This window comes from Sorghum bicolor, chromosome 10 (genome assembly GCF_000003195.3).
Source record: "Sorghum bicolor cultivar BTx623 chromosome 10, Sorghum_bicolor_NCBIv3, whole genome shotgun sequence".
In the NCBI taxonomy this organism is placed as follows: Eukaryota; Viridiplantae; Streptophyta; class Magnoliopsida; order Poales; family Poaceae; genus Sorghum; species Sorghum bicolor.
In genome coordinates this window covers 56,565,959-56,593,275 of record NC_012879.2, presented here as the reverse complement: position 1 = coordinate 56,593,275, position 27,317 = coordinate 56,565,959, and the positions used below count along the sequence as shown (strand labels likewise).

General features: G+C 40.9%; 3 protein-coding genes across 15 annotated transcripts; 1 reads left to right on the top strand and 2 right to left on the bottom strand.

Annotated features, from left to right (window-relative positions):
* Positions 7,711-10,225, top strand: LOC8061593. Of its 2 annotated transcripts, XM_002438791.2 has the most exons (8): positions 7,711-7,976; positions 8,093-8,153; positions 8,264-8,337; positions 8,476-8,571; positions 8,652-8,722; positions 8,816-9,581; positions 9,663-9,745; positions 9,882-10,225. In XM_002438791.2, exons 1-8 carry the CDS (start codon positions 7,860-7,862, stop codon positions 9,940-9,942), a joined length of 1,329 nt encoding a protein of 442 aa, XP_002438836.1. In that variant the 5' UTR covers positions 7,711-7,859; the 3' UTR covers positions 9,943-10,225. The 2 variants fall into 2 exon arrangements, with proteins under 2 accessions (XP_002438836.1, XP_021306240.1); XM_021450565.1 differs by lacking the exon at positions 8,476-8,571 and having other exon boundaries at positions 7,721-7,976.
* LOC8061592 (molybdenum cofactor sulfurase) lies at positions 10,545-21,047 on the bottom strand. 5 transcript variants are annotated; one of them, XR_002448923.1, is made up of 23 exons: positions 20,576-21,047; positions 20,179-20,277; positions 19,766-19,824; positions 19,245-19,405; positions 18,740-18,915; positions 18,501-18,621; positions 18,292-18,394; positions 18,169-18,214; positions 18,039-18,077; positions 17,804-17,960; positions 17,629-17,728; positions 17,353-17,469; positions 14,153-14,230; positions 13,952-14,053; positions 13,722-13,815; positions 13,521-13,631; positions 13,341-13,405; positions 12,842-12,990; positions 12,332-12,564; positions 11,989-12,119; positions 11,360-11,415; positions 10,963-11,073; positions 10,545-10,882 (listed from the first exon to the last, which is right to left on the bottom strand). XR_002448923.1 is itself a non-coding variant. In XM_021450562.1 (23 exons), the coding sequence occupies exons 2-23, from the start codon at positions 20,685-20,687 to the stop codon at positions 10,769-10,771; spliced, it is 2,478 nt and encodes an 825-aa protein (XP_021306237.1). In that variant the 5' UTR covers positions 20,688-20,726; positions 20,818-21,041; the 3' UTR covers positions 10,545-10,768. The 5 variants fall into 5 exon arrangements, 4 of the variants coding, with proteins under 4 accessions (XP_021306237.1, XP_021306238.1, XP_021306236.1 ...); XM_021450562.1 differs by lacking the exon at positions 11,360-11,415 and having other exon boundaries at positions 20,576-20,726; positions 20,818-21,041; XM_021450563.1 differs by lacking the exon at positions 11,360-11,415 and having other exon boundaries at positions 20,576-20,708; positions 20,818-21,041.
* On the bottom strand, positions 21,318-25,891 carry LOC8083193 (OTU domain-containing protein DDB_G0284757). Of its 8 annotated transcripts, none has more exons than XM_002437380.2 (10): positions 25,755-25,891; positions 24,622-24,806; positions 23,957-24,030; positions 23,437-23,491; positions 22,946-23,020; positions 22,777-22,850; positions 22,627-22,675; positions 22,165-22,249; positions 21,900-21,956; positions 21,318-21,727 (listed from the first exon to the last, which is right to left on the bottom strand). In XM_002437380.2, the coding sequence occupies exons 2-10, from the start codon at positions 24,799-24,801 to the stop codon at positions 21,684-21,686; spliced, it is 693 nt and encodes a 230-aa protein (XP_002437425.1). In that variant the 5' UTR covers positions 24,802-24,806; positions 25,755-25,891; the 3' UTR covers positions 21,318-21,683. The 8 variants fall into 8 exon arrangements, with proteins under 8 accessions (XP_002437425.1, XP_021306245.1, XP_021306241.1 ...); XM_021450570.1 differs by having other exon boundaries at positions 23,957-24,048; positions 25,755-25,887; XM_021450566.1 differs by lacking the exon at positions 25,755-25,891 and adding an exon at positions 25,608-25,748 and having other exon boundaries at positions 23,957-24,048.

The following is a 27,317-nucleotide window of genomic DNA, read 5'->3' as shown; positions in this document are numbered from 1 at the left end:
TGTTGCAATAATTTGTTACTTATAGCACACGTCAAGATCCTCCTTTTGGTGGCTAGAAAGGTATTGTACTGTCCATATGGAAGACTTCATGCATGGCTATGTATATAGCTATAGCTGCCTAGATGTGCAGGGTTATTAGCATTCAAGATGCGGACGGCAGGTACCTTGTCGTGGGGAGCTTTGCCACGAATTGTTGCCGAAATGGTCGACATGCGTGTACGTGTACACTTGTCGCCTCAGCGACGATGACACATCCGTGTGCATGGTATAGCCACATGCATGCACGTACATGTACGTGGTACACAGTACGTACTTACGTGCATATACTATACGCAGGACGTAGAACTACTATTCCCGGCCGTGCATGAGACTAGCTATATCTTGTTCCAAGAACACACGGGCCAATGCAAGCTCAACCATTCAAAACGTGAGGACGTACGACGTTGTGACACAGGCCAAATATATATATGCACCGTACGACATATGTACTCTCGACCTCTTGCGTGTTCTCGGGGCCGGGGTGGGATATCCTTTGAATAAACAAGCTGTGTTTGGATTTGTTTGGCTGCACTATAATACTCCATTCGTCTTAAATTATAAATCATTTTGATTTTTTAATATATCTATTTTGTTATGTATCTAGATATAATATATGTTCAAATGTATAGAAAAATAGATGTTTTAAAAAAAGTTAAAACAATTTATAATTTAGAATGGAGGGAGTACATTCTAACTCACATGGGATTACAGGGATTGAGATGGAAATTTTGCAGCTTAATCCCTCCTATCTCAACCATATATATGGATTGGGATGGATTGAACTATAGTCAAATAAAACCTTGATATGTGTTAAAAAAATCTAGTGATCAATCAAGGTGATTAATAGGATTCACAATAGCACCCATAACGCTAATCTCAATGAGCCGTTGTATTATATAACTAATTATGTGGTATGTCGGTATATTTTTTTTTTGTTGATGTGGTAGTTTAACAGGAGACACGATTTATATATTTCTTGTGCTCTAGAGTAAGGGACACATTGTCACCGATTAGAGTAAGGGAGTGTGTTGCCACCGGTTGAGGGAGGGGGAGCCATTGCCGGTAGGGAGAAGGGGGTGTTGTGGAAGAGGAGGTTGCCATTGCCGATGCTTGGATATGTGAGGAGGAAAAAAAAGAAGGGGGATGAGGGGAGAGATAGAGTTCGCAAAGGGGGGTTATTTATACTCTATAAATCTTTGAGACCCTGATTTTTACTCCTGCAATAACAAAAATTAGTATTGTGGGATTAAGTCATAGTTTAACACTATTACGACATATGTTTGCATGTAGGTGGGAGTAAATTTTGATATACAGTAGAGTATTATTACTACTGTGGGTTTCTTTTTCTTAACCGAGGTGTGTGGGGACAGGGTGAGAGAGAGATTAATAAAATTAGGAACACTAGTCTCCATCTTCTTAACTATTACCAAGCTATATCATGGATCTATACTTCAATTTAGGCTTAAGCCTAAGCTCTCTAGTTGATAAGCGTTGCTAGTCAGGTGGTAGTAATTCAAAGGTCGAGTAGCACAAAGAAATTGAAGAAGGATCGTTTAGTCAAGGTTTGAGATTTGAAGCAAGCTGCCTAACTAGTGCAGTCATCGTCATGTCATTTGAAGATGTTGCCGACCCCCTTTAGTTCCCATAGGCTTAGGCATTCCTTTGCCTCTTCTGCATAGTTTTGTACTAATGATGAACATAGTTAATAGAACAAGAAATAATTTAACTATGTTCAATATATTTTTGGAATGGATATTGCTAAATTTTATACATTATACCTTCATTTTATTTGTATAACAAGGCATTTTTCAACTTATAGTTAACCTTATAAGCTGCGGTAAAGTTTGTTGTGCAAAAGTGATATAATTGGATTGATGGTCTTATGGTTTGTGGTTGTGACAATTTTGTCGCTAGAAATATATAGCAATATATAAGAGAAATTGCAGGTAAAAGATATATTTTAATTAGAGATTGTACCGAGTCAATACCTTATATTTGAATTGGAGTGACTATAGTATATATGTCATATGAGCTAATCCTGGTCTATTGTTTTATACCTTACTAGTTTTCTTATGATAGATAACTTATTAGGAAAAAGTCTACATAACCCTCCAAACTATCTAAGGTGGAATACTTTACCCCCCAAAGTATAAAACCGGATATTCTACCCCCTGAACTTTCAAAACCGGCCAAATAATCCCCTCGAGTGGTTTTAGAGGGTGGTTTTGTCTTTTTCTTTTTTATTTATTTCCGCTGAATCTTTGAAAAATCATAATAAATCACAGAAAAATCATAAAATAAAAAATTCAATTTTGTTGGACTCCTGATGAGTAGATCTACATAGTGAATATATAATATGATATACTTTAGTACAAAGTTTTTTCTGTAGCTTTAAATCTGTGTTTTTCTGTAATTAATTAGAATAATTCATATATGTAGTTCCTATGGTCCAATTGTGGTGAAATTTTTATAGTAGGCTCATTATTGTATGCTTGAACTATGGTAAAAATTTCATACTCATTGGATCACATATAACTTAGTTATAGATAAAGCATAGATTTAACAAGAATAAAGCTAAATAAATCTATAACTAAATTTTACTTGATCCAATGGATACGAAACTTTTACCATAGTTCAAGCATACAATATCGAGTTCACCATAAAAAATTTACCACAATTGAACCATTGGAACTACATATATGAATTATTCTTTTTAATTATAGAAAAACGTAGATTTAAATCTACAACCAAAACTTTGTACTAAAGTATACCATATTATATATTCATTGTGTAGATCTACTCATCAAAAGTCCAACAAAATTGAACTTTTCATTTTATGATTTTTCTGTGATTTATTATGATTTTTCAAAAATTCAGCGGAAATAAATAAAAAAGAAAAAGACAAAACCACCCTCTAAAACCACTCGAGGGGGTTATTTGACCGGTTTTGAAAGTTCATGGGGTAAAATATCCGGTTTTATACTTTGAGGGGTAAAGTATTCCACCTTAGATAGTTTGGGGGGTTATGTAGACTTTTTCCTAACTTATTATGATCAAAAAATAATACTTCCCAGCAGCCAAATGGGAAAGAAAATATGAAGCATAAGAAGTGCACGAATTCAAGCTACGACACACAATAACTTTTGTAGTGCATCACAGCCTCAAGGTCAGACCACATATAGAACTTAATAAACAACTGTTGTGTGAACTTTAATTGTTAATTTGTTGATTCAATTATAGTTTCCTGGAGATTCCTCAGAAAAATTGTAGTTTCCTGGATGTTTCATCAAGAAAACACTTTGTTGACCCAACTTGTTTGGTGAAGTGTCATTGTAACTCAAGTTGAAAGAAATTAGTCAATCAATCATGAAGTAATCATGCATAAACTTTCAACTTTCTTTGCACAGTAAAGAAACATGTGTGTTTGGATACAATAAACTTTGTAGTGTCTAAAACCATAGTTTTGTTAAAACTATAGTCTTTGAATTTTTTAAAACACTACTCGTGACCCTCTTTTTTCTAACAATGGTTTTGTATCTCTTTGACTTACAAAACCACAATTTTATGATACCAAAGTTTACAAAAACTACGTCAGCTGAATAGTACGTCATCTGATTTATGCTTTTTTTAGAGTTTCTACAATCAAACCATATTTTAGTATCAACCATATTAACAATATATTTCTCAAAAAGAAAAATATCTCAAAATGCAATACTTTATATATTTGGTCTTATATATAAGTTATAACTGTACATGAGTAGAAATTGGAGGCATAAAAGTCAACAATATTGCCGGCCCGTGTAGTCGCCAAATGGATATGGATAACAGTACTATATGTATATACGTACGCATACGAAGAGAAGTACGTAGTCATAGTATTTTATAACGCATACTGTATATATATGCACAGATGCATATGTCAGATGGCATGCATGCAATACGCAAGTGAACGAATTTGTGGGGAATAAGATAATTTTATCCGGCGAGAAAGCGACAGTACCGAGAAGAGAATTAAAGCTACAGATAAGTAATTAAGTACAGATAAGAATAAGCCCCTCTCCTCAGCCATATATAGCTGGGCAGTTCGTGCACAATAGTACACCTCACACCAAACCAAACACAGTGTGCTCTGCCTGCAGTATTGTGACAGCGCCACTTTGTACATGCTTTTCGGCCGCCGTCACGTAACGTACTAGCCTTTAATTTTTCGCAAAGTCCGTTAACGTGTAACGCATGCTAATGCAATCTTCTCCCAGACTCGACGATTCGACGATCGATTAGACACGCACGCGCAGCTAGCTATACATATATATCTTTGTTAGAATTTTGTACATGTGCGTGCGTGTCCTTTGCGTCGTTTGCGATCGACATGCATTTTCCTTATAAGAAAGGTTAAACTTGCTGTACATATATATGGAAATCTGAAACGTGTGCTAGCTGGACTCCTGAGCCAGTAGCTGGTCTCGATGGCTCATGCACACACGTAACTTGATCGAGTTTGGTCGACACTTTTAGCATTCTTTTTCAAAAAGAATTATGAAAAGCATGTACTATATATGCATATGTTTTTTTATTAGGCGCACGTGCAAAGCAGTTTGGTTGTGTGTTGTATCCGAATTCTCTCCCATCTCTCACCTACCCGTGACTCTTTATCCTGCCTGCCGAATCGAATGCATGGAATCCATCCATCCATGGCCCAAAAGCCAAAAGCCAAAAAGGTGCAGCTCCCAAGCTAGCTAGACGTCGCGTCCAGTGCAGTGTCGTGCCCGTGTGTGCAGTACTACTACATGCATACCGGCCGCCGGCCGGCATCGTGCGACTCGATCCGGAAAATGCTTTGTTCGGCGCCGCATATATGTGTGTAACAAAATACAGCACGCAGCCACCATGCATTACATATATGTTTGCATCGCGTGATTCGCATGGTTACGTGCATCTGTGTGCCTAAAATGGAGATTTTAAGTTTTAATTATGTTGTGCATGAGCTTTTTAAAAAGAGAAGCACTTACGTTTGTGCATGGCGAGCTGGACAATACTATCTTCAAAGTTTTGTGCACAACTTTGTCTCGCGCGTCTTTCTATAGTACAAAACGGTGGAGTACAGTCAAAACAAAACAAAAGGTACAATAATGTGTTGTGTCCTTTCGATTATCTTGACATCAACTGCGTTTACGATTTACCTTCTGTTACCGTGTGTGCTTATATACGAATAAAACACACGCGCGTATAGTAGTACAGAATAGACATATATATACGTGAGCGTACGTTAATTGCCAGATATATTTTCCTAGAAATGCTGTAGCTAGTCAAAACAAAACCCAGGAAAAAACCATGTCCTTGTATCCTGACACATCAACCGCGCGTTTATAATTTACCATTTCTTACCGTACGAACAGTGAATACTGTGGGGGGGCCGGTTTTGGACTTCCAAATTATAGTCCATTTTTTCTACTTCAGCGCAAAATCACAAACATCCATGCATGGCTTGACGACTTTTTAGAAAACCATACTAAAAGCATAAAGTTATTTGTCTTTATTCAATTCCATATGAATTTTACTTTTTTCGGCTCTACCACCACCAAATAATAGACGGTGATCGTTATCGTCTATGCAGTAGTTTACTACTACTACATTTCATGGAGAATTTATCGAATCTAAATTGATATTGTATACGATCATGCATGTATTTGTCTATAAATAAACTTATCAAAATTAAAGAAGTTTCGATTTAAAAATAAAGCTAGAATAAAAAATGATTGGAACGGAGAGAGACTCACTGAGAGAGCTAGCGACGACTCCAAGCGCTTTCTTCTTCCAGAAATGAATGCTGGATCTCGCTGCCGTTTACCAGAATTTGTCAAAGCGTCGACTCATTATTATCCTGTGTGGCTCCAGCCGCTCCAGGCGACACCAAAACTTCAACCTCCCCAATCTGAACATTCCATGCTTTGTCAGAGAGAAGTATATATGCGAAGTCAACCAGACGTACGGCCTAAGTTATTGTCTACGCTGGATCCTTCTTCCGTTTCCTTGGACGATCTCCATGCATCCGTCTCTCCTCCTCCCCATCCTGGCAAACTGACGACCATCTCGATCATATATATCGGTATTATTGATGCATATGCATGGCAAGTTTTTCCTGGCTCGTCCATCGACGGCCAATACAATCGCTTGGGCGACGGCATGTGAAAGGGATCCGCATCTGCTTGATGTGCCTGCCTGCCTGCCTGCTGCAACTCGATAGATGACACGTACCTGATCGATCGATCGGAATTGGAATAATTCTTTCTCCCGGTCGAGTTGATTCGGAAGGGTTGGCTTCGGTTTCAGTCAGTGCGTGAAGCTCTCGATCGATCTGTGACTGAGTGCACACGCCTCTCGAGCGAGGTCGCTGTCGCCGGCGGCCCCGGCCGGGAGAGGAGGGGCCGGGTGTAGAAGCGTAGAGAGCGAATGCGCACACTGCCGATGATTTTATTCCTGCTCGAGACAAAAACACACATCGTCGTCGCCGACGGCGACGGCGGCGACGGCGACAGGCCGGCCGCGTGCTGCGACTGTCTGTCCCGGCCGGTCGGTGAGCGATCGAGGTTGCAAGATGCCGGACACGCGCTCGCCCTCGCGGGGGAACACGCACTACGCACTACTCCATCGACTTGCTTGGATTCGATCCCCGTGGAGGACACGCAACGCGTGTGGAAAAACAAACAGAAATCGGCCGTGTCCGCCGCGACATCATCGAGCTCATCTGAATCACATCACACAGCAATTTCTCATCACAACATCAAAGGTACGTACAAAGTGACCGGTGAGAGACACATAGCTCTGAATCCAGGTCAGGCATTCAGACGGGTAGGAGCCGGATCGGAGGTCAGCCAGCCATTAATACACACGGACGACAAGTTCAGAGGTCTCCCGGCCGGCCCTGTTCATGAGAGACGACGATATGGCCAGGCCAGGCCAGACAACGGGGTTGTTGTTGTTGTTGGTAGGATCGATTCAGTGTTTCGTTGGCCACAGCAGGGATTGAGGCGGAGAAACAAGCTAAGCCGGCCGGTGCGCGAGCGCGGTGGAGCAGCGTGATCCACACATGCGGGTGCGGCCATGCGCGTCGGCGTACATACACGCCTGGATGGCGGATTGCATTGCCCGTATGGTTTTCCTCCTCCCCGGCCGGCTCCCGCTAGCTTGTCAAAGAGGCGGTGCTTTGCTTGTGTCATTCAGACAGGACACAGATTTCCCGTGGCCGCGCTCGATCTCCGGCGAATTCGTCCAAAAACGCAGCGAGATGGAACGTTTTGCACGCAGTCGGGATCACGGTGGCCTCGCCGTCGTCAAAGCTCGCCAAAACGACGACTCCTATTGTCATCCGCCTGCTGCCAGGAATCCAATCTGCTCCCCTTTTTTTTTAATAACAACTTTGATTTTATATTTAGTCGTCAATTATTAATAACTACTAGACCCAGTATAGTTTCTGGCCCAAATAAATTAGTAGGCACATTCTGTTCATAAGCCCAGCCCATTAAAGACCAGGACGCGAACAACACTGCCAAAACTCGGCCCATAAGCCCAACACGCCACGCCGGAGCAAACGAAGCCCAGCCCAGACCAGCCCATGTCCATCAACGACGACACGACACAGATTCCCGTGCCGCTCACCCTCCTTCCCCTGCCTCCTCGAGCTCCCATTTCAAACGCGCATCCCCTCCTCGAGGAAGGCCAGCACGGTCCTCTCTTCACCGCGATCCCCTCCCCTCAAGCGGCGCTGCAGCTAAACCCTAAGCCACGGCCGCCACCCCCTACGCCACGGCCGCTCTCCCGCGATGCGCCAGTGCGCGGAGGCCATCGCGAAGACCGTGCTGGCCTTCCTCGACGCCGTCATCCTGGGCTGCCTCCGCTCATGCTTCGGCGCGCGCCCCCGCCGCGGCTCCGGCCGGCGAGTAAGACGAACCCTGAATCTCCTCCCCCCCTCTTCGTTCCTAAGCGCTGCTGTGGTTGTTTTGTTTATCTCGTGGTCACCATGGTTTCCGTGCTCTCGCTCTCGCCTCTCGTACAGGAGGCACTCGTGCACAGGGATCGGGCCGTGGCGGCGGAGGTCGTCTGGGATGACGAGGAAGGTACGACATCTGTTTTTATTGTTTTCTCGGTTTCAGATGTACGTAGGAACTTAGGATTTCGGTTACCAGGGCGTTTTACGTATGTGTTTGTCGTTGTTGCATTCGGAAAGGTTTGGTAAGGGATGGACGAATTCATGATGAATTGGCTGACTATGCTGGAATTGATGAGGAGCTTAGACATGAGGTACGCGTGCCAGATAAACTGCTGCTTAGTTTCTTATAAAACCTTGTGAAACGCATTAAACTGTCGATTCTTACACCAATGACTAAGACGTTTAGCCTCTCCTAAGTGGATTTTTGTGGCACTCTTAACTCTAACTAGGCCAGTTACCTGAAGCTATGCGGCACTATTTCTGAAACCCCATCTGAACTTCGCAGTGAAGAGTCATATGAAAACAATTTGGAAAATACTAATGAGGTGGGATTGGGATTGTCCTTCTCAAAACCTGCTCCGTTACTAGATCGACTGTCTGATGCCCTTCATTTCTGGACTCGCAGTGTGATAACAAGCCCACTTCTGTACCACCAGCAAACTGTATGTTGCTGTTTGAAGCTAATGCATCAGAAAGGTAAGAACTGCTCTCGTTTTCACAAATTTCTGAGATTATTTTGCGTTATCATGAGATTACAGAATCAATGCCTCCTATGCTATGTAATCCCAGACGTGAGGGGCGTCAGTCGCTCAGGTGTGAACAGAATACTGAAGATGCTGGCCATTATCAGGGAGCTGAATTTGTTCCTCATTCAGCTTCCTCGGAAAAGAGACTGCTTCAAAACATCCAGCACAAGCCTCTTGATTCTAGTGGTTCGCCCTTCCCAACTCCTCTAGTTCTCAGGGATGATATGCAGACCCCTGGAACAGCCTATGCTTCACATAGAGGGACTTCTGTATCTGGAAAGCGTGTGCGGACCAGGAAACAGTTCATATACCCTGTCCTCAGATCCATTGAGAACAGACTTCAACAGACTGAACTGACAGAAGATTCTTCACCATTGGCATCATCCAATCCTCTAAAAGGGAGAAACTTGGAAGCAGATTCTATCAAGGATCCAACCCAAATATCTTCAACTTCAGTGGTTAAATCAGGATTGTCTGAAACTCCTCCGTCATATTTAGCACCTGATGCTAATGCTTCATACTCAGTAAAAGAAGCACAGTCTCCTGACGAGCTACTGGATGGCAAAGGACTACCAAAATCCAACTCAGATGAGAAGAATGCTGCATTGAGCCTGTCCCGCTGGCTGAAATCTTCCTCCACAGATGCTGAGAATCAAGGTGATGTTAAGTGTCCAGCCAAGGATCAATCGAATGAGAAGCCTGTCTTCATGACATCTGATCTGAACTTGGATACCGATAACCCAACTCCTAGATTACCCAAGGCATGGGATGGCAACGGCATTCCCAACACAACCACGAGATATAAAGAGGTAATCATTTGTCACTATCCAATGCATTCTTTTTTAACATGTGGTTATACACGCTTTTGATCTAAATGTAACTCTTGTTAGGACCAAAGGGTCAATTGGCACACCACGCCATTTGAACAAAGACTGCTGAAGGTGTTATCTGATGAGGACCGATGCCCTCCAAGGTCTTTTGCTTTTGCTTTTTACATATTATGTATCAGCATGCGCTTAACCTAAACCTAACTTGTTTATCCCACGTTTTGTTCGTACATCATGGCACCATGCTACTTATTCTCATGGTAAAATCATGACTGAATGCAGGAAAGTCGTCCGGGGGAAGTTGTTCCAACTTGAGGAGAAAGCTGAGTGGAGGACCGGGTAGCCCAACTGTGATGAGTCTGTTAGCGACCTATTATGGAACTAATCTCTGAAGCTGCACCGTCATGCATGTTGCTGAAATAACATTTGTCTATTTTCTGTGGGGGTTATGCTGTGTACAAATGGAATAGTTTCTGTTGGGGTGTCATGCTGTGTACAAATGTCATAGTTTCTGCTGCGTGTGAAGCTGTGTATAAATGGTATAGGATAAAGTCTGTCTGCTATGAACATCAGCTGCCGAATGATGCCAAAATATGAGTTATTGCCCCCTGGCTGCCCTTTCTTGAGCTCTTGGTAATGCAGCATTGTTAGCTCACTGCTCACAAGCACACCGATTTGTAGCTCACTCTATGATCGCACCAGCACTGACATGAGTGAAACGCCATCAGTCAAGTACTGCTGAGCAAGCTTAGATACAGTATGCCCTACAACAATGTGCTAGTTGCTACAAGCTCAATTCTCGAACTATGTATGAGTTAGTTCATTTCTTTCTTAAGTTAGTAATCTAGAGCAACACGTGCAACAGCTGGTAGAGTGTTCTGTGTTCAGACTAGCCAAAGATTTACATTTGTCTATATATTTGTTTTCCATTTTGAGCTTTACATATTTTTACAATTCCTTGTATGTTGTATTGCTGTATATTTGTTTTCTATATGTTTGTTTCTGAATACAGGCCTCAAGCGCGTATGTGTTATTACATACAGGCATGAAAATAAAATTATTACATACATGGTATATCAGAAAGTCCATATTTTTCACGTATATAACTAACTGTTGCCCGTCAGCCTCTTATGCAGGAGAAACTTCTGGGTACACATGTACAGAAGTCTTTATGTAGAAGGATACACCTCTTGCCCCACTTTGAGCCATCTCTCTACAATGGCATCATCTTCTCCTTCCATGCCGTCTTCATAGTTCAACAGGACGCCAAACAAAATCTTTCCCTGTCCACATGTGAAATTATTTTAGTTATAAGATCAGAAAAGCAAAGATGAGCAAGACATAGCACAGCACATGAACCCACCTGTTTTCGTCTATATGATGCTAAAGTTGCCAGCGGTTCCTTTGACTTGATCACCTGCCCTGAGCTCTGATACAGGTTGATCATCTGACAACGGTTGCATCCCCCCATGGACTGCACATGGACCATTCCAGAAAATAAGACAAGTATTCAGCAATCAGCGAATATAAGCAAAATATGCCTGCAAGCTAGTTTAGGAGCCACTAACCAAGTAGCTAACTCCTTTAGGGTTATATTATTGGCAAAATTAGCACTTGGGCATAATCATTTACCAAGACAGACAACAAAATGTCTGAAGGGATATTTTTTTTAATCTGTGACACTCCCTCTGATTCAAAATACTTGTTTTAGCATTCTCAACTTCTTTCCAAATACATGTCATCCTAGAACTTTACTGCACCTTTTCGCTCTTTTCTTCCTTTCTTGCCCTTTTTTTTTCTCGAACACGCAGGAGAGCTGCGTATCATTATATTAATTAATTAATAAAAGAAAAGAAAAAGTCTTACAGGGGCTAAACCCATACATAGGCAAAACCCCACAAACACACACACCCACAGCCTCAAATCAAAACAGCTAAGTCACCGGGGAAGAAATACAAGGGCGACCAAGGGAGAACCCCCACTGCAGACAACTAAGCTGAAGCTTTGCTAATAAATACTATCACTCTCGCAAATAAATGAATAGATATATCCAATTAAGCATAACTAAAGCTAGCTAGATCATTTGATCCATTTTCTTAAGTGCACAACTCTAAAACAAGGATTTTGAAGGAAGTAGCAAATCAGTATGAACTGTACAGTGGTTCGAGAAAAAAGTATAAATTGTACAGAGTACAACGGGGGACCATCAGGTTTGTATTGTGTCTCTGCAAATGTGTCCAGCAGCTAATTTTGCTTTAATATTTGATGCTATGCAATGGTGCTTAACTAATTAGCACACAATTGGATCCAAGGGTGGAAAAGGCACTTACAGTGAAATTGGATCAAAGTTTCCTCTAACAATTGGATCCAAGGGGGAAAAGGCACTTACAGTGAAATAGGCATCCCCTATGTGAAGCCTTTTCCAGTTATCCTCATTGTATGGTGTGGACCCATAGACAACAATATTTGGACGAAATCTCATTGCATCAACCAACACCCCTTGCTTACCATTTCCATTACCTAGCACGTGTGAAACTACAAAGTGAGTTATCATGACAAGGTTATCGAAAAAAAATGATTTATCTACTGATAGTATCAAGCAATCTGGATATATTGGATGGTTCTGTAAGTAACGGGTAATCACAGGTCTTTTGGTGCTTTTGCAGTAAAACAGAGAGCACAAAAGAGGAACCATTTTTCTTTTTGATGGAAAAGGGGTAAAAACTGCATACTTGAACTTAATCGACTGTTGAGATCAGATATACTATCTTCAGAAACAAGAAGCAACTGTCCTTCGTTCACAAAACTAAGTTTGCTTCGAGTATCCCTACAGAGGCGATCTCTCCTGCCATTAATTGTGCAGGAACGGTACTTGGAACTTGAGCATCTCACAAATGTACAAGGACGTCCAATAGCTCCACTGAACCAGGAGTTTACCTTGTCGCCATAACTTTGCACCTCATACCTAAAACATTTTGCCCAAACTTGTCATTATTATCACAATAAAGCTGAAGTTATCCATAAAATCAGACTAGGTAGAATATCACCAAACAAAATCAGCCTAAATAAACCAGATGCTAATTGGTGTAGGAACAAAGAAACCCGAAATCCACACCCACTTCTATTTATTGACTTCCTTTAAGCAAAAATACAAATAGTGCAACATGAGGAATAGGATAAAAAAGAAGATGGCTGCTATTGTCATAGCACAAGTGAACATGTACACAATTATACAACCATACCTTTGACCATAAACATCTACTTCTGCACTCAGAAGAGTCAGATTCTCTAGAAGACAGATTTGCAATTTATCCTTGCATTTTGGCGACTCTAAGAAGAGTTTCCCAAGCTCCAAGTCAATCAATGTGCAGATAGAGCTCAATTCAGGAACCTGAATATATGAAATCGCCTAAGATTAGCAACCCCTCAATACATATTTGATAAATAATTTTTTGCAACTCTATTTATGAATCATTAAGGAATAATTTTTTCCTGGTTCATGTAAAATATATTATAAAGATGGCAGTTAAAATATATTAGAAAAGTAAACTTCTTTCGCAGACAACACCCTAACGAACATTTTCCTACTTTCCAAAACCGCTTCGCACAAAATAGTGGATGATTGCGAATCATGCATTCATTTGGCATTGGCAATTATGCTTCAATTATTTTAGAACATAAAACAGATACCTCATTTTACAAGTTTAACACATAAAGGACAAAAAAAACTAACACAGTTACCTTCTTTTGTGTCAAAACTTCACCGCCTGATCCTTGGAGAAGCCATTCTCTATCATATTTTAAACCTAGGTAAAAAGAGCAAACATAATATATGGATCACAAATATAGTGACACCGCAATACTGTAGCCAAAGCTACCAAATGGAAGAAAAAAGCTGAACTGCAGCTCCCAAAGGCATACCACCAGTTGTCAGTGGCCAGCTCTGCACACTAAATCCTTGGCAAGATTTCACAGGATAGATAGTTATGGATTTTAAGCGAATATCTGAAATAGCTTGCTGGCGCCAATCATCTGCAATTAAACCATACGAATCTTTAATGAATAAAAAAGATTAAAAAAATATAACACCGTTTTCATATTGTAAAGTAATCACGACATTACCTACTAAATTAAAAGTATCCGTATTCACCATGTAGCCATTTTTCAATCCCACAGGTTTGGACACAAAAGATGACTGCAGGAACTTCAGAAATTCCTATTGCAAAATAAAGAAAGAGTTACGAGATGAGTGATAACAGGTTAGAGATGATCTTGCACATAATTGGCGAGCCAGAAGAATTGTAGGTTTGGCCTTAAATAAAAATAAATACAATGGGGAAAAAATACCAGACCTCTGCATCTTCATATGTTGACATATAGCCAAATGATATCCTCACAGCACCAGTTGGTTTTCCATTTATTATGTCATTATCATCCCAACAAACATGCCCAGCCTGACATGTAGCAACTCATTTGCTTTACTTAGATGCAAAAATGTAAGTTATAGCATTATTATTGTTGTTGTACTGAGCAGATAAGGTTGCATTGTGCACCTCAAAATTGGAAACTAGATCTGAGTGCGACAAACCAACATACTTAGCACATGCACCAGGGTTACAGAAGCAGCCCGTCTGCAAAACAGTAGAGGAACTAATTCAGCCAAGATCACAGAAGCACTCGAAAAGTCTTAACTGAACAGAAACCGATCTCATATGATTGTCAGCTAATGTGGGTCGGACATGCATAGATTTGCACAACTCAAATATATGATGCTTCATGTGTATACACCCACCCCACAAATTGTCACAAAGGGTTTGTGCAACACATGTACACCATAGAGGAAGCTGAGCTAGCCTAGTTGGTCAAGGGTGTAGATGTATGCCCAGACCACCCAGGTTCAAGTCCTAGTTGAGGCGAAATTTGAAGCCTATTTTCTTCTTAACAAAATGTCACCTAGTTCCTCTTATGCATCTCCCACAACAGGACCCTACAAGCATGGCTAAATGGTGGGGGGAGGAGGCAAGCAAGGTGCCCAAACAGGAATGCAAGTGGTTCAATGGAATACTCATTTACATTGTGTGGAACCTGTGGAAAGAGAGGAATAGGAGGATCTTCGGAAACGCCCACATGACAGCGCAGCAGGTGGCCTCTGTTATGGCCGAGGTGGATATTTTGAGATAGATAACTAGGCCTTATGCTTTGCCAAGAGCTTTGGGATAACTAGGCCTTATGCTTTGCCAAGAGCTTGAGAGATTGAGGGAGACTAGAATTGTTTCTTCATAATTCATTGCTTGATTCCCACGAGTCTGAGTACAGGGATATAAATAGTCTAACGCCCAAACCGACTGGAGGCAATTCCTCCTTAATTCTAGGAACTATAAATAGGTAACAATTCTAACTTTCCTATCTAGCCACTCGTACCTGGCCCAAACCGACTGGAGGCAATTCCTCCTTAATTCTAGGAACTGCAAATAGATAACTTTCCTATCTAGCCACTAACCAACCTAGCCAGCTCGGCCTGGGTGCACATGAATGACATCTCCCCCGCCCTTGGAGACCCAGCTCGTCCTCGAGCTGGAGAGCTGTCGCGAAATAGGGTTAAGCCTTTTACATCTCGGCTTGCCCTTATTATTTAAAACAAAAATATGAAATAAAGGTGGACTACAACTATGCTGTCCGGGATCCCATGGAAAAGACCCAACAGCTACCGTCGCGTGGGCTGAAAAGAGGAGGATGTAGCAGCTGGCTCTTATGCTGAAAGTGTCTAGCACCACGGCAGGCACAAGGATGAATGAGATAGCCTTTGATGCCTGATGCTGGATGCTGATGCGAGGTCGCTGCACTGGAAACGTCCATACTTGGACCTCCACTGCAATTGGAGCCGCAGACCGTATCGGCGAGTCCGAGTGGATGAACACGTACGACAACGTCGAGCTGAGGAGCATGCGTATCTGCTGCACCATGCGACGGACAAGCATTCCTCGCACTGCTGCCTGGAGGCGCACCGTTGCTTGCTCCTTCGATGCTTTTGTGGCACGAAGAGCCTGCGCTCGGCGACGTGCCAGGAGTCCCCGTGCTGCTGCCTGGAGGCGTACAACTGCCCGGCGTTCACGGTCCTCCTTCTCGAGACGCACCCGGAGGCGATCCAGCTGTGCGGTCATCTCCGCAAGGCTGCGCAGGCAGTTGTCGACACCAAGGGACAGCCGGTGGAGCGGATTGGGGCGCGGAGTTGGTTTGAAGCGCCGCTGCAGGAGCTCGGTGAAGCGACGCCATGCCGGGTATTCATTTTGCGTGACTTGGCGGAACCAATCGCGGGCATCAGCTTTCAAATTGCGAGAAGCTAGCCAACCCGTTCTTCCACCATGATGCGCTCCCGGCGGAAGTAGAGCTCGCACTGGTTGATGAAGGCCTCCGGATCAGAGGTTCCATCAAACTGCGGGAACTCCATCATGTACGGGCGTCGACGGGTCGAGGTCGCGCCTGCTGGATGAGTTGGCTCAGCGGCTGGAAACGGGGTTGTGGCTGCGCGAGATGGTGGTGGGGATCGGGCTGTGGTGGTGGCGGCGCGTAGTGGGGCAGCGGCGGCGGCGTGTTTAGGGTTGAAGTGACGCTGCTGCTGGCTGCCAGGATCGGCTGATCTATTTTTTCTTTTTGAAAACGAAGGGGATCAACGGGATAGTTGCTGTTGGCGGCGGCTGATGGAGATGGAGGCGCAGCGGCTGGGGGCTGTGGTGGTGGATGGCAGTGGAAGATGGATTGGCCGGCGATCTGGATTGATTTTTTTTTTTTTTTGATGTGGAGGATTGGCAGCAGCTGTGGATGGATCGACAGACTCGTGATACAAGATGTTATGGCCGAGGTGGATATTTTGAGATAGATAACTAGGCCTTATGCTTTGCCAAGAGCTTTGGGATAACTAGGCCTTATGCTTTGCCAAGAGCTTGAGAGATTGAGGGAGACTAGAATTGTTTCTTCATAATTCATTGCTTGATTCCCACGAGTCTGAGTACAGGGATATAAATAGTCTAACGCCCAAACCGACTGGAGGCAATTCCTCCTTAATTCTGGGAACTATAAATAGGTAACAATTCTAACTTTCCTATCTAGCCACTCGTACCTGGCCCAAACCGACTGGAGGCAATTCCTCCTTAATTCTAGGAACTGCAAATAGATAACTTTCCTATCTAGCCACTAACCAACCTAGCCAGCTCGGCCTGGGTGCACATGACATCCCTGGCAGCCTGTTGGCTGCCCATGACAGCCTCGTTAGCAAAAGAGGATATAATTGGCCTCGTTAGCAAAAGAGGATATAATTCAAAGACGTAGGGTGATGACTTTTGCTGGGTGAATCCTTTTAGCAGGAGGATTTGATCTCTCCTACTTGGGTCTTAGCACTGTTGTGTATTGCACCAGGGGGCACCATTTCTGGATAAAACTCTAAACTCTCTCTTACTTAATTGAGTGGCAGAGCTCCTGCCTTTTATTTCCAAAAAAAACACCTAGTTCCTCTTAGATTGATCTAGTTTTTTTTGTACACCATAGTATTTGCTCATGTAATTCCTGGGTTTGTGTGTGGTGTGTGTCGTAGGGCTCTAGCCCCTCCAATTCTTCGTAATATAATGAGGTGCAGCTCTCCTGCGTTTTCGAGAAAAAAAGAAATGATGATTCTCTACTGAGCCCAATAAAAATGTACCAGTAAGAGAACAGATCATTGTAAGAAGTCCATATGACTTGCTAAAGGAGAAGCCCTTACACGCAAATGAATTCCTGACAATGAGGCAAGTTTCTCCACCTCACGATATCCAAACCAGGTGCCATCTTCTCTTTTCAAATTGAATGTGATTGTAGGACCCATTTTTAGATAATTTGCCTACAAAATAAGTCAATAGGAACAATAAATATGCCAAATTAACAAATGTCAAGAGAGAAGTGCATATTATATGCACCTCCTCTACTGATTGTTATAATTCCCTAGAGATCAAAGAAAGCAAAGAAAAACTGAAGGCATGAAGTGACTGGGTAATAGTACCTTAGAAGCTTGTCCATAGATTATGCAAACATTTTTCTCATTGTTATGCTTCAATTCCAGCATTTTATTTCTCACATAAGTAGCAAGAGACGCAGTATGCCTACAGGAGAACAACTCCATTGAGAATTATATCATAGACAGAATGTCAGGACCAAAAGCTATCTCTGATAGGTACCGTGCAATAGCTGAGATAGTTAGTATATCGATTATCTTAAAGCCATATTGAAGAGAAGATATGCTCAAGAATGAGATTGTTCCATCCTCAAGAGCTTGCTCAATGCCTTTTCTTTTCTGAACAAAGTCGATGTCAGCAATTGAAGCAGCTACCGTTCCTATGTCATAAGCATTCCAAAAGGTTACTAAAAACTAAGAAACAAACAAACCAACCAACATTAAAAGCAAGTGCTAACCTCCACTGAAGTATGTCTTGTTCAGTAAACTAGCAGCCTCTGCCATTGAACGAAAAATATGGAAGAAATCATTAGAGAGCTTGCCCCTTGCCATCATAATAAGAGCACATGATAACTGTTTGTTGCCTACCATTTTTTACAATTAAGGCACCAAGACCAGTTGGATAGCCAAATATCTGCAAGTTTGCCAAAACATAACAGTTGGTTACATGTCTGGGACAAGGCTTTCAAAAACAAAATAGTTGTGCATTACCTTGTAAAATGAACAGACAACAAAGTCAGCAGGATACAGGGATAAGTTTGGTGGTTCAGTTGTACATCCTTTTGCAGCATCTATCAGAACCATCCACTGGCCCCTGCAAATAATACACTTAATAAGCATGTCAAAGCTACTGAGTCCAAGGGAAATGGGATGATTCAGTTACTTGTCTAGTACAGCCTTATATGCATCAAATATTTTACCGCTGTTGTGATGAGAAATCCATAAATTTTCCTTCCTTGATGAGCTTGACCAAGTTGAGGTTGAACTTATGTCCTGAGAAATTGCACTCTGAAGGGAATGCAAATAGATTTAAATTGTTTCCTACATCACAAAGAGAGAATAATATGAATCACTCCACAATGGCAATCACTATTCAGTTAGATAATAAGAGAATAGGTGTTACAGCTGAAGAAACACATTATGTCTATAAGTTCCTTACCTGAAATAGCTGTCAGGCTCCCATTCTGATAATTGTGCAAAAGCAAATCATCACCTCTTCTTTGGTTTGAGTGTTTTGAAACCTTAAAAAACCTATCACTCTCATGATTATTTGATGGATCAACAACCTCTTCAACATCAACTGCTGATACAGTAGCTCCTTTGCTCAGTGCATATCTATAAATACATTAAGGGGATACATAATCTACAGTATGCCCTACAACAATGTGCATTATGGCATAGTGTCAACTTGAATTTCTCAGCTTGCGAAATATACTCCTAATGAAAGAACCCATTTTGAAAAGGAAAAAAAAAACAAATTGAGAGCTTTATAGAACCTACTGTGAAGAGAATAGAAAGGAAAAATAGCTGTTTTGCCATATATCTGAGGGCATTGGAGTATAAAGATATGTAGCTATGACACATTGCACCATTGGAGCATGTACTTCCATAATGATATATACATTAACTAGTCAGTAAGTACAGTAGTAACCATGGTAGGATACTCTCTTATCCCAAGCACACTATTATGATTTTCCATTGTGTACATATAGCAACTGTCTCTACTCCATGGAAAACATTCACCAACAAGTTTCAGAGCTGCTGTTGCCCCTGATGTAAATATACATTTGTAATCCCTTGGAGATGCATTGAAGTATTTTAGGACCTGTGAGTATAAAGTTTTGTATCGTAAGCAAGAAAAGGCTGGTTTCAACTTCTCTCAAGTGCATACAATTGTGTAAGATGTTAGCACCAATGCGCAGTTTCTTTTATCAGAACCAACATGAAAACTATATCCATACTCCTTTTCAACTTCAGTTACATTACATGTAATTAAGTATTTCAACTTTAGAACATATGTTTAAATAGTTGTGACTTGTGAGCATAAAATCAAAAATGGGCCTGTCACCAGTAATGGCTTTATTTCAAAGAAACTGCTGCAGCGCTAGCTTTTTTTTAAGGGGTTCCATAATTCAAAACATTAACATAAGAAATGGTAAGTCCAATCTTTTATAACATGCAGTACCTGATGCCGCACAGAAGTAACAATGTCGCTTGTAGCCATGCTTGAATCATTCTGACTATCTAAAAAGCATGTCAAAGAACACAGCCGTAGTAATTTTTCTTTCAACAAAAAACACAACCGCAATTCTCACTTTTCAAGGAGTCAAATAATTTGAAGTTCGACCAAAGTTATATAAAAAACTACTAACATTTATGATACAAGATAAGTAACATTTAATTAACTATGAAATATATTTTCGTAGTAAACCTAGTAGAGACACAAATGGCTAATACTACTCACTATAAATTTGGTCAAAGTTAAGCTAGTTTGACTTGCACAAATCTCATAGCTGCGTCCTTTTCTAGACGGAGGGAGTAAATAGCTGTCGAGGGAGGAAAAACTCTTGTGAACAGAAGTCCCAAATTTAAGGATACGAGGATTCCCGTAGACATTAGACATAAGATCTCTAGCAACATCCGCCATCTGTGCCTCTGAGTAGAGTGTCGCACCAGCATGGTCCAGGTAAACCATCCCTGCTCCTCAAAAAACAACACATCTTTAGAAGCTAGCAAGCTGCAAACTTCCATATATGTAAAGCTTAACATTATCCTCTTCAACGTTCTCAGTCACGTCCTCAAAATGTAAAGCTTAGATGCAAAATTGACATCACTCGTCTCTTAGCCACAACAACAAAGCTCAAAATTCCCAATAAAAGAGTGTGAGAACGGCAAAAACATTAAAAATAAAAAGCTTTTATCTTCATTTTTACAAGAGCCAACAAATTCAGTTTAAAGTTTTCGCGTATGAATTGAGAAGGTCGCGAAATCACACCTTCCAGCCGCTTGAACTCAGCGGCCCGCAGCTCGTCGATGCCCCTGGGCGCGTCCGGATAACCGTAGTCCCCACCGAACTGTTCCAAGAACTCCGCCTTGCTCTGCCCCATCTCTTCCTTTCTCTCCCGCAGCTCCAAAAAAATCGCAACCTCAAGTTATCAACCCAACCCAAACTGATCAGATAAGGCTCCAATAGAACTGAGAGGAGCGATTCTTGTTGTTGTCCCTGGGATTAAGTACCAGCGGAATTGGAGGTGACCACCAAATCGGGTTCTGAATTTGTCGGGATCTTGTTTCAGTTTCTCCACTCGTGCTGGACGATGCGGCGTGGAATCTCTTGGCGGCTAGGGACCAGACGGTGGGAGGTGGAACTGTTGAAGGCTCGAAGCTGCGCGTAATGGCTCACGCAAGATTTGACACCCACGTCAACGGAGGCACGGTCGTACGGAGCTTCTGCAAAGCGTCAGCGATGGCGTGGGGAGGAGACCGATACACTGTTTGCCCCACCGCTCCTCCCCTCTGTATGGGCCGGTCTGGGCTAAATTCTTCGAAGGTGGCCATGTAGGCCCATGGGCCATGGGGAAGATGATGTCAAGTAAACATGGTGAAGTTATTGGAACTTTTCGTTTCTCAAAAGAAAAAAAGTTATTGAAACTTTTCCTAAAAAATACACTGCAAAATCCGGCAGATCCCCGTGCCTGGAAAGGGCTACTCTACGAATTCAGAGTAAAATCACAGAGAATAGTTTCCAAACGTCCACGTCAAAATGCCCTGGCAGAGTGGCAGTATGTTTTACAATGCACATACAAGCACTATCAGAGTGCTAGTTAATCATTCCCCTGGAGATCACCAAAATACTACATTGCAAAGGCAAAAACTAACCGCCGTGCAAAAGGAACATGAGAGTCATGGATCTGAAAGTTGTGCAGTTCCAGGCTATTTCCTTAGTAAATTTTACAAGATTTTAGGTCGAGAGCGTAAAGCCTACATGGACTCAACTTATGATATGCTACAGTGTTGGCCAACTAGTAAGTACTAAGACAGGGACTGCACTGGCTGGAAAGAGCAGGAGCTACAGAAAGAATTAAGGATGCTTCAGAACCCTCCTAGAACAGCCAGTGCTTCTTCTTCGCTTTGCGGGTCAGGAGATCTGCAACGTGCAGAAAAGGAACTCAATTAGAATCTAGTCAGAAATGGGGAATCACAGAAACATAGAAGTACATTTCGTTAAAAATAATCATGAAACATTTTTTAAGTAAATTTAATCATGAAAATTTGTAAATGCAAATCGGCGATTCACCAAGTCTGTGCAAAGTACTTACCGTCGATTCCATACAAGGAATTGTAGTGTACTTCACACCAGAAGCTTAACCAAAGCTCTGCAAAAATGCGTATCAGCACTGGGATTAGATGGTAATTGGTAATGATTCCTGCAGGACCTAAATATACTGTTGTGGTTTGCATATTGCAATAGTTGAACGCAGCATCATCTCAAGTGCAGAATAAATGCTGCCATGCTGGTGCCAAAGAAGTTTGATATGGAACAAAACATCTGATAACTGAGTAGCAGAGTATCCAAGCTCTTACCTTTTGTGGGAGTTAGATCCCTAGGGACTATCTCAATTAAGCAGGTGTCTTTAAATGATGTCAGCAAACAAATTTTGGCACCAAACTGTGAGAATTTGAGATACAAAAGGTGTTATACAATTTATAGTCTACAGACATTAGACGTACTGATGCTGGAATGATAATACTGATCAGAACAAGATATCTCCAGACTCCAGAGGGAACATAAAATACAAATGAAAACCTGACTAATCAACCAAGGGATCATGTTTGAAGTTTAAATTTTATAATTCAACGAATGATAACAGACAGAAAAAATTCCAGACATCTTTGACAAGGATTCCCAAAAAAACACAGGGACAATCAGTTAAGGTATAATTAGAATTAGAAAAAGAAAAAGGAAATTTACGTAGAAAAAATGCATTTAAAAGGATTTACTCAAAGAAACAATCAACCATCTTGAAACTGAAAGTGTTATTTTACCCGATCTGCAGCCGCTTGTAAGGTCAGATGATCTCCCCATTCCCCAGATCTGCAGAAAAATGCATATATGAGTATATGAATAACCCCAAATGTAATCGAGCATCACTCTCTATAATGAAAATGATAAGCAACTCAGATCTGTTAGCAAACCTTTTCATTTTCTTCAAGTACACCTTATATTCCATTGGTACGTAACTCTCATATTGTTTTCTGAATTCCTTCAGCTGATAAACAGGGAAGTCCAGTACAACTATGTATTATTTTAATGTATTGTGTATTTATTTACCAAAGAAAGGCTGTGGACAACAAAAAAAAATACCTGTTTCATGACAGCTTTTCTCACATGCTTATGATAATCAGGATTGCGAAATATTTGGTCAGCCAAAGCTCGGAACTGTAACAATATGTCATTTGGAAAAGAAAAGAGTTAAGGGTTCAGAATAAAGAAAGAAGTAATGAAGCCAAGTGTTGCTGAATGACTTGATGATTTTGAGCTTAGACAAACAGGCCAATTAACCCTGTTAGACGTATATGCATAGTACTTGTGTCTGTATCGTACTGGATCCGGTCTAGCTGATATGTATTCCTGTAGGCCGATCAATGCTTAATTATGCATTGTAAACCGTACATTGTAATCCTCTTTCAAACCCTTCAGTATGAGATAATAGTGGCACTCTATATGGAAACTACATGGCAATTTTCAAGCAAGCTAGCAGAATCACATGCTAATTGGAAACAACCCTGATGATGTGGCATATAGTATTTTAAATAAATGGAATGTTAATTTACACCAAGTACTTGTAAACAAACCTGACAATTCCCATCCCCCTCTATATGAAATTCAGCCAAACCGTAAGTGCCCAACCTGTCAAAAGAAAGGTAACAGTAAGTGAAATTAACATAAAAGTTAAAACAGTAAATAAAGTGCAGTAATCCTTACTCTTTTTTTTACCAAAATATGTAAATTTCCAATCTCCACAGGAGCATCTCCAAGAGATTACTTACATCACATCTCCTAAAAGTCTATATAGGTGATCTATCATTAGTAGTGTAGCCTTTTCTTCTTCTCCCAACAGATTACCAATACCTTTAAATTGGATAGGGGAGAGTTGTGGGTCACCTACATTTGAGGGAGAGGGGTGGATTTTAAGTAACTACTTAAAACTTTTAGGTATTAGGGATAGGATAAGCAATCTGTTGGAGCAACCACAATCTCTTATATTGCATATTTTTGGTATTGGGGATGAGATAAGTAATCTATTGGAGATGCTCTACAATCTAGTTTTTTGTGTTGTATTTATGTGTGAGATCGAGAAATGCTTTTTTTTACCTTTCCAGCAATCGCTCGTGGTCCAGTGTTGCATTATCAACATTGGGTATTTTTCCATTAACTCGGGGAGTATACTGCCAGAGAAGAGTGCACTAACTGATCATAAAACTTAGCAGAATACTTGTTACTGCAATAAAGTAAACTATAGACTTACAGTTACAGTATGATTGACTGTTTTAACAATGCATAATATAACACTAGATCAATTACTTTGACTATCGATATTGATTTAGCACACTTGCCAAAATTGATCACTGTTGACTTCTTTCATGACATATTTTTTCTTGAACACACAGGACAGCTGCATATGTTTATATTATATATATAGAGAGAGAGGTGTGTATCTATTGCCAAACGATATATTATATTGCTTTTCTTATATATTGTCATTAATAGTAAAACACTTTCAAGCATAAAACTAACAGTACCACTTTTGTATCACATGAACCTTCATATCATTTGACAATAGTTCGCTAAAATTTACTAGTTTGATCAGGACACCTTAGCAAAAACAACAGAAGGGGTATTGAGTACTATGCTGACAAAAGTTATGTTCAGTTGGGAAACAATTCAGATGCAGGTCTAAGGCAGCTATACATAAGTTCAAGAATGCAAATAAGAGGAAAACTGCATTAATAAACAAACATCAAGTGGCTCCGGATTACCGGGATTGACCCCAAATGGGACAGGCGCTTCCCAAGACTATGTCCACTGCTGCTATTTGCTTGGGCAAGAAGGCTACCAATGGTGACGCTTCGGACAGGCGCTTCCTCCTCGCTCTCTTGAGTACTGCTGCTGATGCTTGAGCTAGAGCTTTTACTAGCGCGGTCCTGCTGTCCAGACATGCTATCTCCAAATGAACATTGACAATATCTCAGACCAACAATAGGCTTGAGAGAAAACAAGTAGCAGCTTAGTTTAATAGTCAAGCAATATGCATTCACATGATGGCAGGAAGGAAAAAAAGGCTCAAAGCAACTAGAAGCAACCAACAAGCTTCTTTTCCCAGCATTACACTCCAAAACACAACACTGTTTCACTGATTGGAACTAGGGAGTAATGCCTGATTGGATTCTTACTTCTTATCATATTACTTCCATGAGTTCCATGGAGAATGCTTGATGGGATTCTCTGGAGATTATATTCCAATTCCAACAAGAAGGCAACAATACAGAGTATAGCATAATGAGGGTCCCCCCGACTCACTCATTAACAATTTAGCATGCATAACTGTTTCCGATAGTTACAGACATGTGCAGTTCCCGATGCCTCTAGCACTTCATTTTTACAGGATCGAAGGAACATTCCAGGGATGTTGAGCAATCGACCAATAAACAAACAAGAAACGAAATGGACAGCTACAAATAAGCTCACTCGTGCTAGCAATCCAGTATCCAAGAGCCCAAGTAGTAATTCAACAAACAACCTCACTCGTATAAATAACTAGTATTGCCAGAATTTAATTAACCAGTCGACAATCGGATCTTGGATTAATCGATACAAAAAGGGGGGGAAAGATGTTCTTCTTTCTAGATGTCAGTTAAAGCTAAGAACCAACTATCACTCTATCAGGCGATCTTAATTTACTCTTCATTAGAAATCCTTCAGAAGGAAGTTCAAGGAGGGAGCTATTAATCGCAAAGAAACCTACCATGAACAGTAATCGGGCACCCAAGAAACAGGCAAGAAGAAGGGGCCTCACTAGCCGGAGACACGCTACTCATGGAGCCGAATCGCGATCGCCAGAGAACCCAGCTGCGAATCGGATGAACTGATCGAACTGTGGAGGGGAACTTACTAGCTTGCCGGATCGAGGCCGTGGTCCGCGCGGCAAGCGGCGCTCGAGCTGCGCAGGCAGCAGCTCACTCTCCCGGTGGGGTGCCGGAACGAAGAAAGAGAAACGTCGCCTTTTTCTTTCTTTTTGCTGTCGGGCTCAATTCCTGCGAAAATGGGTAGGCACGCCCTTAAGTCAGCCACATTTTCGGAAACACCCATGAAAGTTTCGATATGCCGATCTAGGCCTGTCTTAGTTCTAAAAATTTTTAAGATTCTCCGTCACATTAAATCTTTAGGCACATGTATTGAACATTAAATATAGATAAGAAATAACAAATTGCACAGTTTATTTGTAATTTATAAGACGAAACTTTTAAACCTAGTTAATCTATAATTAAACAATAATTATCAAATACAAACAAAAGCGTTGCAATAGTCAAAGCCTAGTGAATTAAACAAGGCCCTAATAGACATAGAGTTTAAAAAATAAAGAAGATATGGCAAAACATTAATCGTTATGGTTACTTAGCTTTTATGGCCTTGTTTAGTTCCTAATTTTTTTTGGTTCGGGGTACGTAGCATTTTCGTTTTTATTTGGCAATTATTGTCCAATCATGGACTAACCAGGCTCAAAAGATCCATCTCGCGTTTTACAGGTAAACTGTGTAATTATTTTTTGTTTTCATCTATATTTAATACTTCATGCATGTGCCGCAAGATTCGATGTAACAACTTGAAAAGTTTTTAGTTTTTGAGGTGAACTAAACAGGCCTATGTATGACTTAAACTTGAGTAGAAGTTGCACTGAATTAATGGTTATTTATGCTGATATTTATGCTAAAATTCTGTAAGAGGAACATAATGTCCATTTGTTGAAAAGTATTGATGAAGTAATGCAGCAAAACAGGGCTTAGCTTATGCATGACCTATTCAATTTTCAAGAGAGAGTTAGACAAATATAGTCAACATGGCAGGATTTTGGCTTTAACATGTTTTGTGTTATGCATCTCGCTTTTAATGTACTCACCTCTATAGGAGATCCAAAAAAAGATAAGAGGGCCATCACAAAAAAAAATGTACTAAGAAAATTTACAAGAAAGAAACTTAGCTAGATGAACGCAGTTGAACAAATATATCATAAACTTTACACAACGATCAACAATTGAAAACCTCATCACAGTAAAGAGAGAACAACTCACAATCAAAATTTTCCCATGATATTGGATAATTGCCACTATCCTTTAATCCATGATATAGCACCCACTAAAAGGTTATACTTCAAATGCTCATATCTAATAATTTGGCTAGTTTTAATGATGGTTTTATGTTTTATACACCCCGTTGTTTTGTAAAACATTTATGTATTTGTTGTTGCTCTATTTGGAGTTATTTGGATTTTATTTGTTTTAAAAAATAATGAGCACGACCAATGAGAAAATTAGATAATATGAGAAAAATAAATAAGTTATAAATAACTCTAAGGCTGTTACCATTTTTAGAAATAAATTGGCACTGGTTCCATGATTTTTATGATTTAAAGCTAATTAGTAATGAATTTTAGATATTAAACCAAATTTTCTTATTT

Excerpts from the sequence above, each read along its gene's own strand:
- LOC8061593 (XM_002438791.2), top strand. The coding sequence starts at position 7,860 with ATGCGCCAGTGCGCGGAGGCCATCGCGAAGACCGTGCTGGCCTTCCTC. Across the intron at positions 8,338-8,475 it reads ATGAGGAGCTTAGACATGAG|GCCAGTTACCTGAAGCTATG; the intron begins GTACGCGTGCCA and ends AACTCTAACTAG. Across the intron at positions 8,723-8,815 it reads GAAGCTAATGCATCAGAAAG|ACGTGAGGGGCGTCAGTCGC; the intron begins GTAAGAACTGCT and ends ATGTAATCCCAG.
- LOC8061592 (XM_021450561.1), bottom strand. The coding sequence starts at position 20,687 with ATGGGGCAGAGCAAGGCGGAGTTCTTGGAACAGTTCGGTGGGGACTAC. Across the intron at positions 18,916-19,244 it reads AGTGTGCTTGGGATAAGAGA|ATATGCACTGAGCAAAGGAG; the intron begins GTATCCTACCAT and ends ATGTATTTATAG. Across the intron at positions 12,120-12,331 it reads CAACAGTCGATTAAGTTCAA|GTAATGGAAATGGTAAGCAA; the intron begins GTATGCAGTTTT and ends CACACGTGCTAG.
- LOC8083193 (XM_021450566.1), bottom strand. The coding sequence starts at position 25,680 with ATGAGTAGCGTGTCTCCGGCTAGTGAGGCCCCTTCTTCTTGCCTGTTT. Across the intron at positions 23,021-23,436 it reads AGGGGGATGGGAATTGTCAG|TTCCGAGCTTTGGCTGACCA; the intron begins GTTTGTTTACAA and ends ATATTGTTACAG. Across the intron at positions 21,957-22,164 it reads GGATCTAACTCCCACAAAAG|AGCTTTGGTTAAGCTTCTGG; the intron begins GTAAGAGCTTGG and ends GCATTTTTGCAG.